Source organism: Bos taurus, chromosome 16 (genome assembly GCF_002263795.3).
Source record: "Bos taurus isolate L1 Dominette 01449 registration number 42190680 breed Hereford chromosome 16, ARS-UCD2.0, whole genome shotgun sequence".
Classification (NCBI taxonomy): Eukaryota; Metazoa; Chordata; class Mammalia; order Artiodactyla; family Bovidae; genus Bos; species Bos taurus.
Window position 1 is genome coordinate 19,192,676 of NC_037343.1, and position 17,033 is coordinate 19,209,708.

A 17,033-nucleotide genomic window follows, 5' to 3' on the forward strand; every position below is an offset into this window, starting at 1 on the left:
AGTTTCAGCTTCAGCATCCTTCCCTCCAAAGAAATCCCAGGGCTGATCTCCTTCAGAATGGACTGGTTGGATCTCCTTGCAGTCCAAGGGACTCTCAAGAGTCTTCTCCAACACCACAGTTCAAAAGCATCAATTCCTCGGTGCTCAGCTTTCTTCACAGTCCAACTCTCACATCTATACATGACCACTGGAAAAACCATAGCCTTGACTAGACGAACCTTTGTTGGCAAAGTAATGTCTCTGCTTTTGAATATGCTATCTAGGTTGGTCATAATTTTTCTTCCAAGGAGTAAGCGTCTTTTAATTTCATGGCTGCAGTCACAATCTGCAGTGGATTTGGAGCCTAAATTATTATAATCTACAAGTCAACATTTTCCTTAAAATAGAAGCTATTATTTCTTTTTTTATTTTCTTTATATTTATTTAGATTAGCACACATTAATGTAGTTTTACTAATTACTAAGTATTACTATCATTACCTTCAGTTTTTTTTTTCTTTTCACTTTATTTTTTTAATTTAATTTTATTTTTAAACTTTACAATGTTGTATTGTTTTTGCCAAATATCAAAATGAATCTGCCATAGGTATTCATGTGTTCCCCATCCTGAACCCTCCTCCCACCTCCCTCCCCGCTCCCCATACCATCCCTCTGAGTCTCCCAGTGCACCAGCCAAGCTTCTGCACAACAAAGGAAAGTATTAGCAAGGTGAAAAGACAGCCTTCAGAATGGGAGAAAATAACAGCAAATGAAGCAACTGACAAACAACTAATCTCAAAAATATACAAGCAACTCCTACAGCTCAACTCCAGAAAAATAAATGACCCAATCAAAAAATGGGCCAAAGAACTAAATAGACATTTCTCCAAAGAAGACATACAGATGGCTAACACACACACATGAAAAGATGCTCAACATCACTCATTATCAGAGAAATGCAAATCAAAACCACTATGAGGTACCATTTCACGCCAGTCAGAATGGCTGCAATCCATAAGTCTACAAGCAATAAATGCTGGAGAGGGTGTGGAGAAAAGGGAACCCTCTTACTGTGTTGGTGGGAATGCAAACCAGTACAGCCACTATGGAGAACAGTGTGGAGATTCCTTAAAAAACTGGAAATAGAGCTATTATTTCTTATAGCTTGTTCTTCCCTTGTCAGATCCAGAACAAGGAGGAGGGCATGCCATCACTAAGTTTGTAGAAGTTTTATCAGATCACTCAGGAGACAAGGCACAGTGAGGCTCTGAAAATCCTAAGGGTGGACTGATGTTTAAAATTAAGGTGGTGGCTGCCCTTGTGTGTTAAACCCAACTTGACTCACTGAAGAAGCATTAGATGACAACAGCACGTTTTCCAGATTTTCCAAGTGATGAAAATGTCAGGAAATCCAAAGTTATGGTGCCCCTAACAACCATAACTTGGCCACTTTGTACATTAAGGAAGAAAAGTTAGAAAATGACAAGTAGTATAAACTTACAGTTCCCCCACATTTGTGTCTATATAGAGCAAAATTCCAGAGAAGGCAATGGCACCCCACTCCAGTACTCTTGCCTGGAAAATCCCATGGATGGAGGAGCCTGGTGGGCTGCAGTCCATGGGGTCGCTAAGAGTCAGACATGACTGAGCGACTTCACTTTCACTTCTCACTTTGATGCATTGGAGAAGGAAATGGCAACCCACTGCAGTGTTCTTGCCTGGAGAATTCTAGGGACGGCGGAGCCTGGAGGGCTGCCGTCTTTGGGGTCGCACAGGGTCGAACACGACTGAAGCGACTTAGCAGCAGCAGCAGCAGCAGCAGCAGAGCAAAATTCAGCAATTAGGCAACTAGTTGTGTAACTCAGGACAAATTACCCCTTACCTACTATATTCATAAGAAACTAAATTATCTGAATAATCAGTGCAATATTTTACTCTGCACATGGAGATACAAAGGAAAAATATTTGATGTTTAGTATTATGAGGTTAGTCAAAATATCACCTCAGCACATTTTGTTCTAGGGTGGGCTTCCCAGAGGCTCAGACGATAAAGAATCTGCCTGCAATGCAGGAGATGCGGGTATACTTCTTTTCTAGAAGCAGCTGTTATCAATATGTTTATGTCAACTTATGTTTCAGTATAATTTGTGGGGATTTAACTTAATTTCTTTCCTAAAGTCTTTGATTTGGATGTCTCATTAAAAATCCTTACAAGCATCACTAAAAATTCAATAATGAAATTTTGGCTTTGGTCCTAATTCTTTCATAAGTTTTCATGGCTTCTATTAAGAAACAAAATTAACTTTCTGAGACTTATTGTGTTTTTCTGCCAAATGTCTCATGGCTAAAAATCCATTCAGTAATGTTAAATAGTCAAGTCCTCTTTATTTTGGAAATTACTGTATTTCAGAAACTTAGAGTTCACAGATCATGGAAAACTACTTTCCATATGATTTCCCTAGGGAGTGATGGTGAAACTGTAGTTAATTGTGATGATATTATAGCAATTAGTATATGTGTGTGAGCGGTTTTTTCCACTAGACTGTGAACTCTTTGAGGGAAAAGGTTATGCTACTCATCTTCTGTTTCTTATCACAGTGTCCCTCAGCATATGGTAAAAGTAAACGAAATTACTGAATAAAATGAATTTCCTCAGCTGAAGTCATCATTTTATAGCAATTCTGGATTAAGTAAATAGTGAATCAAATATAGTGGAGAATAGTGACCATGATAATTTAGGTTGAACAAAAAGCATATGCTCATAACATACCATTTTTGATCATTTTTGCCTTGAAAAATGGCAATTTTATCTGGTTCATTTTGTTCACTTTATACTTTCAATAGATTTATGTATTCCTCCCTTCAAGTATCTCACAATATCTGTTCTCCCACCATGACACTTTCAGATGAATAGGAGACTTTTCCTTAGTTTTACCCATTCCCCAAAGATAAGAACACCATAGTTAATCTTCCTAAGGCACAGGGAAATGACTCATCAATGCTTTGAAAGTGAAAATGAAAATCAGTCACTCAGTTGTGTCCAACTCCTTGTGATTCCATGGACTGTAGTAGGCCAGGCTCCTCTGTCCACAGAATTCTCCAGGCTAAGCACTGGAGTGGGTTGCCATTTCCTTCTCCAGGGGATCTTCCTGACCAGGAATTGAACCCAAGTTTCCTGCATTGCAGGCAGATTATTTACCATTTGAGCCACCAGGAATCCCAAGGCACGGGGAAGTGACTAATCAATCCTTTACATATTACTAAACACATTCTTTCACTTAGCATTGACTGGAACCCCCACTATGTGCCAGGCACTGTGGTGAGGATTGCAATACAGAGGTCTTAAAGGCAAGGCCTTTCTCAGGGTGGACCTGACAATATAATGGGGTGTCCAGATAAGCAGTGAAATCAGTGCAAAGACAATAGTGGTATATAAGGGGTGTGCTACTGAAATACATTAAAGAAGCAGCTGAATCAGACCAGGAAGAGGTGACCTAGATGACTTCTAGGTCAAGACTTGAAGGATGATAGACAGAGGGGAAATGGCAGAGGAGAAGTCTAGGGGTGGGTGTCGCTTGTTAAAGGTGCCCAACACATTACAAATTGGCTGAAGCATAGAAGCCAGGGAGGGGAGGGATGAAGGGAGGGGGGGAAGGCCAGATTGTAAACAGACTTCAGAGCAGAGCTAGTCAGTGGTGAGTCTAGAAAAGTAACCTGATAGAAAAGTTATTGAAAAATAAGTCTGAAAAGTTTTCATAAAATAATAACTTGTGATTCTTTGAAATTTCATTACATTTCCTTTTTTTTTTTTTTTTTGACCTTAACAACATTTATTGGGTTTCTTTGATTGCCTCTGGTCTGACTTCAGAAGGACTCTCTGGGTTCCTCTGGCCTTGTTTTGGGGCTGCTGCAGCTGCAGCTTTTAAGGCCCTTTTTTGCTTCTTCAGCTTTTGAACCTCTTGGAAAACTCAAATGCACAGAGCCTTCTTGGTCACCTAGTGGTGGTGGACTTTTCAGTGGTATGGAGGGGGAAAGGTGTCCTCAATCCCCAACTCCTTGCATGTCTTCTCAAAGACAGGATAGTTGGTCTCACGGAGGTTTCTGAGCATCTTTTGCCTCTTGTCAATGCTCATCAGCAGATAGTGCTTGTGGGCTTTGTCCTTTCAATATTTCTGCCTGTGTTCTTCATAACTGCAGATCTTGACAACCAAGGCAACAATTCGAGCCTCCAAGGAGCTGGTGTCCTTCAGGTTTTCCACAACCTTGTTCATCAACTGCTCTTTCTTGATTTTTAGCATCTCCTTCTTGTTGGCCATTTCCAAAGATAGGAGTCTTTTCACGACATCGTCAACCTTCGCAGTTCCAGGGATGTTCTGGTAGTCCTTCAGCAGCATGGAAAGGGGCGGGTCATCTTCTTGGCTTTGCTGGGTGGTTTCTGGGTGGCATATCTACAGGGGGTCCAGAGGATAAGACCTCCAGGACTTGAGGTCCCACTGGATGGAGAGAAGCTTGGCCCACCCTCCACCCGGAAGCTCAAGGACTGGGGGCTGTGTCACTGCCTGGGTTCAAATCGAATTCAGCACCCTCCACACCGCCCTCAGCATGGTGACTTCTGACCCTCCAAAATTGCATTACATTTCTTGATTCATGAAGATTTAGACTTCACTTAACCCCATCCAATCTCCTCATTTTATAGACAACAAAATTGAAGCCCAGAGAAGTTTACTGACTCCCCCAAGGCCAGCAAGCCTAGTTCTCTAGCACAGGATGAATACTAACATGGCCCTCCTTTCTCTTTCTTGGGGTGCTCTTTACCTATATGCTCATTTTTTGGTTTCTTCAAACTCTAGATTGAATTCTTTCAAGTCCCAAGCCTGTGAATTAAATAATTTTTGTGAATTGATTCAATGAGTTACAACAAATTACTTCCTAGATAAGCAAGCATTTTACAAGTGCCCCAAACTTTCCCCAGTTCTGTACATGTTCAATATTTCCAGATTTTTCTCTTACAGTGTCGATTAGAGCTGTGACAAAGGCAAGAGGGTAAGACTCAAACACCTACAAACTCAGTTTCAAAAAGCTTATTTTAAGAGTGCAGTTAAGGTGGCAAATATTAAACACGCTGACTGTTGTAGTTCGATGATTAATGCCACCGATAATAACCAACATGTTTTATTGCATAACTGATAACTTGCTCACACAATGAAGACACTTACATTCTCTAAACTATTCAACATGCCCCAAACTAAATGCCAGCATTTGTTTTTATAGTTTTTGTAATCTCACCTGCTAAGACCCTTATCTTCATAAAACCGCTGAGTTCCTGAATAAATATTGTGCCACATATTTAAATCTTCTGGGGGATTTGATGCAAGTGGTTGCTGGATTTTACATCTCAGAAGCTCATATCTGAAGCAAAAGACAAGCAGAAACATCAGGATTATCTCACCTAATATTATTACCAAAATTCAGGTTGTCTCATGGTACGAGCAGGTGGTGTGTATGTGTAAACATAAAGAAAACATCTTAATATTCTTTTTTTCTGATAATCTTTTTTTTCTGGCACAAGTATCATCTCTGTAGCTAAGTGGAACAATTAGCTCCATTTACATTTTACTATTATCAGTAAAATGACGACATTTAGGTTTCTTCTATGTCAGATTTACCAAAACTTTATTGTCAGTTTCAAACTAGAAGCACAAAAACTTATAAAGTTAGTGGCTTTCTAAGACATCTACCACCAATATTTTATAAACAATGAGAATATTATTGACTTCATGCTGCTAAGTTGAATCAGTCGTGTCCGACTCTGTGCGACCCCATAAACGACAGCCCACCAGGCTCCCCTGTCCCTGGGATTCTCCAGGCAAGAACACTGGAGTGGGTTGCCATTTCCTTCTCCAATGCATGAAAGTGAAAAGTGAAAGTGAAGTCGCTCAGTTGTGTCCGACTCTTAGCGACCCCATGGACTGCAGCGCACCAGGCTCCTCCGTCCATGGGATTTTTCAGGCAAGAGTACTGGAGTGGGGTGCCATTGCCTTCTCCATATTGACTTCATAGTCTTGGCTAAATGTCGAGTTGTTACAGAGCCATTTTAGAATCACAGTTCTTTTCTTTCATCTATATTCCTGACCATATGCTTTACAAGTTTCCAGACAGTAATAACATACCAAAGAATTATTGGCTAATGCTTTGGAATTTTGAGGTATATTTGTGCAAATGTGTCATTTAGAACATGCATCAAACTTGCTTATCATATAGTAAGAATATACTCTGAAAATGAAGAGACGGATTGTGTAGAGAATCATTAGAGAATACTGATTGTTGTTTCAAGGTTTTTTGTTGTTGTTGTTTAGTCACTAAGTCATGTCTTCACTCTTTCATGATCCCATGGACCATAGCCCACCAGGATCCTCTTTCCATGGGACTCTCCGGGCGAGAATATTGGAGTGGGTTGTCATTTCCTTCTCTAGGGCATGTTCCTGACCCAGGGGTTGAACCCCTGTCTCCTGCACTGGCAGGCAGATTCTTTATCACTGAGCCACCTGGGAAGCCCCTTCAACCATTTTTAGTTCCTACAATGTCATGATATTTTTACCATGATAAACTTTTCATCGTTTCATGCATCAAGATACATAAGATGAAACTGTATGAAAGTTACATGAGTAAGGCTGACACAGAGTGTGTAGGGGAGGAAAGGACTGGGAACCTGAGGTTAGCAGATGCAAACTATTATACATAAATTGGATAAACAACCAAGGCCTATTGTATAGCTAAGGAAACTATATTCAATATCCTGTGATAAACCACAATGGAAAATCATATAAAAAAGAATGCACATATATGTATAACTTAATCACTTTGCAGTCAGCATAAATTAACAAAACATTGTAAATCTACTCTAGGGCAATAAAAAAAAGTCACAAATGTGAATATCCAATAAGAAATTAGTTCTATATTCATATGTGAGGAAGAGCCTCCTTCCTTCCTTCCCAAAGAAAGATTACAACAAAATCCAAAAGCGTCATTGTTGTCTCTTACCTCAAATCAGGTCCGTTTGGCCTGGATGGTGGCTGCCAGGAAATCCCAACATATGATTCACTTAGTGGAACCACGGACAATGGGCCAAGATCCTGAGGCAGGGCGGGAGGGGTGGTCACGTGGGTAGGGAAGCTCTCTGTGCACCCCCCTAGATACCCGTTACCCCCTGAGCAAGCCACAATGGTGACGGAGTAATTAGTGAAAGGAATCAGATGAGTAACGACATGACTTAACACAGAAGAAGTAACATTGGTGATCGTGATGTGAGGGTCAGGCATGCGGATCTCGTAGTTAAGGATGTCTCCATTCAGGATGAGTGGGGGCTTCCAAGTGACCTGAAATAAAAGAAAAATTAGAACCAATGTGACAACATAGGAACAGAGCAACTGCGGAGGTTCACAGGACCCGGCGTTTTCAGCTAAGTCACTGTAGAAATACCCACTTTTGACTTAGCCCTTTACACTAGACAGTAATGAAGAGTTTTCAGATCAATTAGCAGTACACCAGGAGCTAAATGAGATGCTGTTTCCTGGGTTGGGCTGTTAGTCTGGAGACTTTCTAAGACTGTCAGACTAATACACACCTCAGTGATTCATCTCCACCACGGGTGTCCGGAAAGAGGCAGAGCACACACATGGAGAGAATTCACACATCCACACGCATCAGTGCAGCAGCAGCAGGATTTGAGAGTGTCCTTCTTTATAACTCAATTAGACGAAATATCAGAATTCCTTGTTTTGCATTGTAAGTGTGTATTCTAAATCTGTCACTATTCTTTTTTTGGATGGTGGTGATGGGAGTGCAGAAATTATCCTTTGCTTTTTCTGAGAATGTGAAATTGAGCTTCTGAATCTCTCTAGTGCATAATGTAGCAAGTGAGGCAATAACAACATATCCTTTTTGCAAAGAGACGTGTGGAGAGCTTTAAAAAAGCAAGCAAAAAATGATCCTGTTTAAGTCATAGACGTGAACGTCAGAAGAAAGAAACAACAATGTTTTCTAATAATGTTTAATATTCTTTTTCTTCTCTGACTAAATATTGTAAGGGGATTGTGCTAACCCACTCACACTCTTATAGGGGGAAAAGACCCTAGAAAAATGCACATAGGTCACTAAAAATGCATTATTTATATGCCATTCTGCTTCATCTCTTTTTTTCTTGCCTTGCAGTGTTCTTTAAATTTTAGAGTGTATATTTCATCTCCCAAATAGGCTGTAAGCGTCATGAGAACAGAGCCTAAATTGTACAGTTATTTAATGCCAAATACTCAGAGATGGAGTTTAACAAGTAATTCCAGTCATGGCTGATGGCATTATATTTTCCTTAGCATACAGCTATTTTGATAATTTAAACAAGTTTTCCACAAAGTGATATATTGATACCTGCACTTATAGTTCTATACAAATTCAAAGTCTAAAATGTGTAGAATAGAGAAATTAGAACAGAGAAGGATGAACTAAAATTTTCTGTCTTAAAGGAAAAAAGTTTCCTCCAGGAGCAATCTAACCTGAGATTTTCGTAGGGTTCTCTTACTAATTGTTGGAGACAAAATAGATTGAGAGCAGGAGAAGAAGGGGGCAACAGAGAATGAGATGGTTGGATGGAATCACCATATCAGTGGGCATGATTGAGTCTTGAGTAAGCTCTGGGAGGTACTGAAAGACAGGGAAGCCTGGTGGGCTACAGTCCACGGGTCACCAACAGTTGGACATGACTGAGTGACTAAACAACATGTCATTTGGGCAGCTGCTTGATGATTACAGTCCTAATTTATAATTAACAAGGACTTGACATCTACTGAAATTTTACTACATGGCTTGAAGTCATTGCTGATTTTAAAAACTTCTAGGAGAAAAGAGTTCCAAAATGTGCTGGTGAAGACAAGTGTTAGATGTGTTCCTTATGAGCATAGAGAATTTGCCTGGATGGAGGCGAGATCAAAGAGGCCTAAATTAAGCAAAGTTTATAAAGCAGACATAGGGTTCTATTTATTTTGGTGGTACAGTGTTCTTTGTGGGCTTGAGAAGTGAGTCAAGGTCAAACTTACAGGGCTTCCTGGTACTTGCAAATAAAAAATGGAAGGGTTATCACAGCTCAGTTCTACCTGACTCACATGTGGAATGCCACTTGCCTCTGGAACTAGAATATTCTGAGAGTTCAGGTCAAGGCTTGGCAGTCCTTGAAAGAATTCAAACTTCGGATTAGTCTGTGTTCGCAGTTGAGCTGAGAGTGAATTGATTTGGAACTTGGTTATTGAGGCTAAGAAAACATTCAAAAAATAAAAATCTGATTAAGATATCAACCTGCAGAGATTAAGAGATGTGATGTAATGACTCTGAAGACAGTCTGTGTTCTCTACTATAAATGTTTGCATCCAAAAATTTGCTATTTTTCTCACTTAAAAAGTTAAAGGCTTAGGAATATATATCTTTTTGACAGTACTGAGTTGGAAGACATGAGTCTACTTTCACAGAAAATTTTTAGAAGGAATTTAGAGCAAGGTGGAGAAGGCCATTGTCATTATAGTGAGTAGGCTAACAGAAATGGTATCTAATTTGATCATCCTCTAGAAAACATCCTGGAGCTATTACTAAAAATAAATGTGACCAAGCTTTTTAAGGAGCCAGTTAGTGAAATATTGGATTCTATTCTTTCCAATGCTTAAGACTACATTTATTACAGTATGGCCAAATATGTGAGATTAAAACTTTCAGTTTAATTTCCCATGGCTTTTTATTTATCTATTGCTCATATGAAGGATTATAAAATATTCTTGCAGCCCAAAAAAGTCAGACTAAGGACCATGTTCCTGACTTAATAAGCAAAAGATGTTCTCTAAAACAAGACTTACACTGAAATTTTTAAAATAAAGTTTCATTTATGGCCTAGAATAAAATGTTTATTTCAGAGATGCTTTGTTGACCACAAAAGTTTCTTTCGTTTGTGTGGTTCTTAATTGCTTGGATTTCCATTTCTCTGTTTATTTACTATATATTTGAATAAGATAGGACAGGTGGGTAGGTGTTTAAAGAACTATTGACTTTCACCTACTCACTCAGATCTCTGAAGTGTGGCCCTAAACAATTAAGGCACCTGCATGATCCTGGTCATAAACAAAAATTTATGAAGGTGGTTTAGTTGATTGGCTTCAGACTTGAAAAAAGTAACACACAAACATTGTAATTTACTTCTAATTTCTTTAACTTCATCTAATCACATTTTAAAACTACATAAAGCTAACATATATAAAATCGATATATGCTATTATATGAATTTGCTATAAGTCTCAGGGAGCTCAAGTCAGGGCTCTGTGACAACCTAGAGAGGTGGGCTGGGATGGGAGGTGGGAGGGAAGCTCAAGAGGAAGGAAACACATGTATACCTACAGCTCATCCATGGCAATCTATGGCAGAAACCAACACTATTGCAATTATCCTTCAAATAAAAACAAAGAAAAAAAGAACTTTATGAATAAGAGTTTTTATGAAGATCGATATAACGGGCTGAGACTGGGCTAAGAATAAGTATCCTTGTTCAATGTGCTAATATTTTATTTTATTTAAAAGTTTTGGATCTATAGCATAATTCTAAAGTAGAGCTTTATTAAACTCTCTTTTACAGGTTTTGGTATTTTTACCAACTTTATACAATGAAATGCATTTTCTTAAATGAATAAATACAACATCAAAGTGTGTGGCTTTCACTTTTTCAGATAATACAACCTCTTTGACATTATATGTTGTTTTCCTTATAATCAAATAAGATATTAATAATATGATGTGCAAGTTTCCCCTTTTTCTTTTTTAAAATTTATTTTATTGAAGTATAGTTGATTTGCAATGTTGTGCTAATTTCTGCTATATAGCAAAGTGATTCAGTTATTCATATATATATATATATATATTCTTTTTTATATTCTTTTCCATTATTATTATAGGATACTGAATATAATTCCCTATGTAGGACCTTGTTGTTTATGCAACTTTCTCTTCTTAAGGCTCATATTGATGCCAAGTCATAGCTCATCTTTTTACACTTACAAAGATGTTACTTTGGGTTATTTTCCAGTTGGTCTAAGTATGTGACGTTTCCTTGTTTTCCCTATCAGACTGCAAGTTCTTATAGGGGGAGTGGTGGTGAAAAGACCAGATGGTGCAAAATGCTAAGAACTAGAGTGAAATGCCAGTCCAGTTCCTGTATTATCTCTCAACCGATCAACTGGTAGTCTTTATTCCTCTTAACCTGACTTGTTTCTCCCCCAAGTTTTTTCATTTCTGAGCATTTTATTTAATTATATTGTTTTGTGTAAAATGTACACTCCATGAAGGTAGAGATTTTGTCTTGTCTTTACCGTGTCCTCAGTGCCTAAAAGAGGCACTCATTAAGATGTATAGATTTTCAATAAATGTTGGTAGAACTGAATTATTATTATTATTGTCAATAATATTATCGACAATTTTCCTCATCCTAATATTTGGAATGATTCCATATGATAAATATTGAATGAACCTTTTACCCAACATATTAAAGACCATGCTTCTGTTCCTCAGATTTTATCCATCTGCAATTTTAATTTTCAAATCTTATCTTCTATAAAAAGAAATCACTGTACCGCTGTCACACTACCTCTGTTTACCAGATAAGTGGTGTCATTAGAACACTGATTCTGGCCATCTGAAGATCTTTCTGAACCTTTCTGAAGGTGAGTAAATAATTCTGAAGCATAAATATGTTGTTTTAATATTATTTAAATACATATAGTATACTACTAGATTCAGCTAAATAATCCTGATGACTCTCTTCATTGATAATTTTTGATTTTCTAGTTATAAAGTTAGGATTAGTAAAAGGTATGAATTTAAAAAAAAAATGACCACTAGAATACGTTGTCTGTATATTCTAAGCACCTTCTTAGAGACTTTTAGATTCCAGGCCTGGTGAGTGTCTGTGAGATTCTGCTCTCAAACCAAACTAAATTGTACTTTAGCAGGTTGACAAGCCATGCACATTGTTTACTTTCTGGATGAGGTTACAAAATCAAAAGAGGAAGGAAAAAAAGGGATGAATGAAAAAGCCAGGCAACTTACTTTGAATACTTTTGATCATCATTTATAAATGCTGAATCACACAGAACTATGCACTGAGCTATTACTTTTCTGAAAATATTTGTCATCTTTCAGATTTGCCTAGCTATTAAATCTTTGTTAGAAAGAATCCAGAAAAAATGTCCATTACCTAGCTGTGCCTTTGTGAAGGACTGTGCTTATGTCACACCATATTGATTGGTACTGCTACCAAAGTTTTGCAAAATTCCCTTAGGATTAAAAAGAAAAGTCATTTCTGGAATGATTAATAACTCTAGGTTTGTTTGGGGTTTTCCTTTGGTTTGTTCTGCTTTTCCTTTGAATGAAGAACAATTCTTAAGATTGCCCAATTCATATAGTAAACACCATACATCATGTCCTTCAAATTGATTTCCTTTTGATGTTTTATCAACAGAATTCTATACATTTGAGATATTTCTATCAAGAAGCTGTGTTGCGCTGACCAATCTCATGCAGAAGCTAATGAAGGCAGACTTTGAAACACAGATTTTAGTATGTAGGTTCAATTAAATTTCTTCAACGATTTACACTATTTAGCATCACCCAGTGTTTGCTTTTCGTAGGCACGAGAGAACACACAACAGAGATTCAAGTAATAATTTCAACAGATGAACTTTGCTGTTATGCAAATGTCCTTTGTTTTGTGCTCTGGTGAGCAAGCTGCTGCACCAATGCTTTTGGCAGTAGTACAAGCCTGAATCCACGGAAGCATGTGTGTATTTACACAAAAGAGGCTTCTAAGCTACAAAACTCCCTCCTGTTTGGTTACACTAATTTCCCTTGAATGAAGTTTGTATGCAAGCCAAAACAATGGTAGTTATCCTAGCCTCTAGAGTTCATTCCCAGCAGAATGAAGTGAATAATTGAACAGTTCCTAAATAGCCCCGTAATCTGCTATTTTTCTTTCTTTCCCCCATCCTCTTGATTCTTTGATCATTAAAAAAAAAATCAGAATATTGGTAATTGTAACTTTTGTTAATACGCTAATCCCTTCCCCCGCATTTCCCCACCTCTTCTCATTTTCTGATCTATTTAGATCTGACGTGGTGGTTAAGCTAAGCATCCCAGGGTGGCATTCAAAGGATTTCAGGTGTGTGAGGCAAATGGAAGCGTCTCAACAATATAATTAAGGGGATACAGGGAGAAATGAAAAACTGACATCAAATTTGAGAGAGTTTGGGCCAAAGGCCAAAAACCCAGTTTCTCCAGTGAATGCCTAAAACAACACGTGTGCATTTTGTCAGTAGATGGCTCTGTTTGACACGGAGTCAATGCAGGGTACATTCCTAGTCTGCAGAGGAGACAAGACACTTAGCTTCTTACCTTGGCTGCATCGGGTCCTAACACATCCACCTCGGGGGGCTGCACCCCAGCAGGTCGCGAGGGTCTAGTGGTCACTTCTGCCCAATCACTGCTGTTTGTCCCTCCACCAGCAGTGCTCATCAGCACTCGATACTCATACTTTGTCCACGGGCTAAGAGAAGAAGTCTTGTCAATAAACCTCCTGGGATGACTTCCTGGGAGAGTCACCAGGGTGGTAACTGCCTCCTTCCCTTGGACTCTTCTCTGGATTGTGGAGTTCTCCAGCAAGCCGTTGGGATGGGTGGGGGGTTGCCAAGATATGATCACGGATGTTGGGGTATCAGAGAACAACTCTGGACTCAGGATACCTTCTGGTGCATCTGGGAGTGTCCAAACAGTCTGGGAATCTGCTGACAGGGAACACCCTTTTGAAGTACAAGCTTCTACTTGAAACGCATAGGCCGTATGTGGGTGTAAATGGGTCACTGTGCCATTAGTGACATTTCCAGAAGTTTCCAAGCTGAGGCGGCCATGTTGGTAAATGTTATAATGGGTAATGAGCCCATTGCACTTTAAAGGATGCTGCCAGGTGACCAACATCATTCTTGACTTCTTGTCCAGGATAATTGGAGGGTCTACAGGTCCAGGTTCTATAAAGTAGAAAGTAAGTAGTGAGACCTCTTGGAAACTTCCCACACCTCAGAACAGAACTAACATGAATATGTTAGTTAGAACTAACTAACTCTAGAATATGAAACTGGGCACGTGGTAAAGGCCATTGAGTAAGTGGCCAAGTGTCATAAAGACAAGGCTCATGACTGCTTTCCTCTTAAATGTGTAAGATGTACTTGTTGAACATTATTGAATTCAATTGCCATTTGCTCCTGTAAGATAACTTCATTAAATCATTTCTTTTGATTAAAGGATTCCCCAACATCAGGAAGACTCTTCTAAAATAAAGACCTTAGGAGAGAAAGACACAGAGGGCAGCTGTAACCAAAGTTCAAACTTACGCCCCATTTTTCTGGAACTCTGGTAACTCATTATAATCAATAACATTATCATAACAAACCTGCATATTTTATAGCCCAGTAAAATCCTTCAGCATCGCTCATTATATATTCCATATTATCCCTGGGTCTGTTTATCATTCTAATCCATGTTTTGCAATTTATCTACTCCCTGTTAATATTATAGGTGATTTTTTACTGTGACTGTGACAGAAGCTGCCGATTTAGCTCTTTCACCTACTGATAAATAAACAATGCACAGATCTGACCTTTAGGTTAACAGGTTTAATGCTTGCTCCACTCAGCGCTCTAACTGATTCAATTATCATAAAGGTTCAGGAGGCTCCATGAATACTGAAAAAGGCCCGCCATATGCCCGCCTAGGTGTTGTGGAGCAGCAAATATCCTGCAGCCCTCCAGAGAAATTCCTTAATTGTAAATAATTTCACCATGCGACACACTCAAGTCACCTTGAATGCAAACCCCTCAGCCTGCGGAGGCAAAGTGTTATTTAAGCTTTACTGGGCTGCGTTAAATTCTGCAATTTGAAGGGCTGTTAAGTTTTTCAATTGAAATTTCATTTAAAATGCAGGTGCTTTTTATTATATTGAGGCTTTACTGCTCTCTAGGTACAAGCAAGAACATGGTGCAATAACACAAATCTGGCTCAATCACTGATCAGTAACAGCTGTAATTCCAGAACATTTAGCATTCTTATAAACCACGGCCTGAAATCTATAAATTGCTACAACAGATCAAGAAAAATCCTATATCCCCCTTTTCTGCCCACAGCAATTTGAACATTTATGAGATTTTTCTGTGAACATTAGATTTTATGGAAAAATCTTTAAAAAAGATAGACTTGGATTTAGTAATTGTTTAAAACAGCACTGATGATGTGAGTGTGTGTGTGTGCACGATTCAGTGTTATAACCAAGGTTTAAGTTTTAAATGCAACCACAGCTTTGCGGAGTCAAGGACCACAATCGTAGCTGGTAGATAGGAGCATATTTTTACACAACATGATTCACATATTTGTCACCAACTGGACTGATGGCAGAATCATAATTACTTTTAGAGAGGAAAGCTGTTACACTGCACTAACCCTGAAATCAAGCCATTTCTGACAATTTGGTAATGCATCCTATCTGAAGAGAAAAATCCTAAAAGTACAATGATCCTGAGATGGATCACAGTTTTCATTTTAGTCTGTTGTTAGCTTTCATTCTGAAGCTTTCGTCAAACCACTGTGACATTTCTTACTTTTGCTCTCTGGTACACAGCAGCGGTAGCAATTATTATATCAAAATAGGAATACAGATCCTTTCTTATTTATACTTGTCATCCAGATTTGGCTCTTTCCTAAAGAAAAGCAAGCGCAAGTCTTGTAAGATATCAATGTTGTTTTGTAAAATGAAATCCTCTGAGATTGGGGTCCATAAAATCAATGGTGGAGAATCGAGCCTTTCAAGTCTAACCCTAACTCACCCTTCCCTGTTCAAAAAAGAGTAATATACACTTAAAAATCAGAATATTTTTCTATTAGGGTTTTCACAGGGGTCTTGCATAATTATTCATATGTGCATTATCAAACTGTGAGCTTCTTCAGGGAAAAGTAACAATGATGCAGTTTGTTCTCTGTTATGATGGGGATAAACCTTTTATTTCTCTTGACTACGATGATAGTGTTATCAGGGAAACATCCAGGATAATGAGATGAACTGGTACTTCAAGCCCCTACAGAGCACAGCCTTTCCTTAAAGATGATCTCTTATCTTGGGCAAGAAGAGATGTTCAATTTCAATTGCATGATATTTTCCCCCTTAAAAGCCAGAATACATTTTATTAGCTTCCCGCTCTAGCTGAGTAGGCTCCCAGCTCTTGTGGCAGGAAGGGTCCTTAAAGTAGGCGACTCAGGAGAGGATGCTGAAAGCAGCTTAATTAGCTCCTTTGGCTAAGGAAGTGTTAAAACCCGACTCCTGGCACGCTTTCAATTTAGTGCTTTAAAATGATAAGCCGAATCATCTAATTCTATATACAAATCAACTGGCGTGCCACTGCATGGTTGAAAGGGTCACCACAATTATGTAAAACATGAGTAATAACTATAATTGGGGTAGTTTGCTAATACAATAAAAAGCTCTGAACATGAGAAAAGTTATGCTCACAGCAGTAGCTATCACTTTCTAAAGTAAGAATTCATGGATGAAATGACATGAAAAAGATGGTTATAAAATTTTAATGGAATGATAAAAGGCAAAAGTCAGCCTCTCAGCTGAATTCTTAAAATCCCTATATATCACAATCAGCTCCTTAACTGTAAAATCAATGTGGAGTATAACATGTTGTCAATGCGGCTGTCACTGGAGGGGAGACTGGAAGTATGACAGCCACACAGCTCAGCTGGCGAGTGATGAAAATACAACCGTACAGCCCTTTCCATGGGTGTAATTGTTTAGAGAACTCCCCTCCTGGAGCGGGGAACGGGAGCATCCTTTCTGTTCAGATCACTGATTCATATTTCAGGCTGTTTCATTATAGCATTAATAATGGAAAGTAGTTTCATTTTGGCAAATGAAATTATCTTTTATGGGAA

The 17,033-nt window shown here is 38.6% G+C and overlaps 1 protein-coding gene and 1 pseudogene across 1 annotated transcript in view; both read right to left on the reverse strand.

Moving 5' to 3' along the window:
• Positions 1–17,033, reverse strand: part of USH2A (usherin) — a 923,574-nt gene that overhangs the window by 300,343 nt on the left and 606,198 nt on the right. Inside the window, exons 40-42 of the mRNA NM_001191425.2 lie at positions 13,449–14,077; positions 7,020–7,354; positions 5,265–5,387 (exon numbers count right to left, since the gene is read on the reverse strand). Of these exons, the coding sequence (NP_001178354.2) occupies positions 5,265–5,387; positions 7,020–7,354; positions 13,449–14,077 (1,087 nt within the window). The remainder of the gene's footprint in view (positions 1–5,264; positions 5,388–7,019; positions 7,355–13,448; positions 14,078–17,033) is intronic.
• On the reverse strand, positions 3,809–4,602 carry LOC100847323 (small ribosomal subunit protein uS15m-like; annotated as a pseudogene).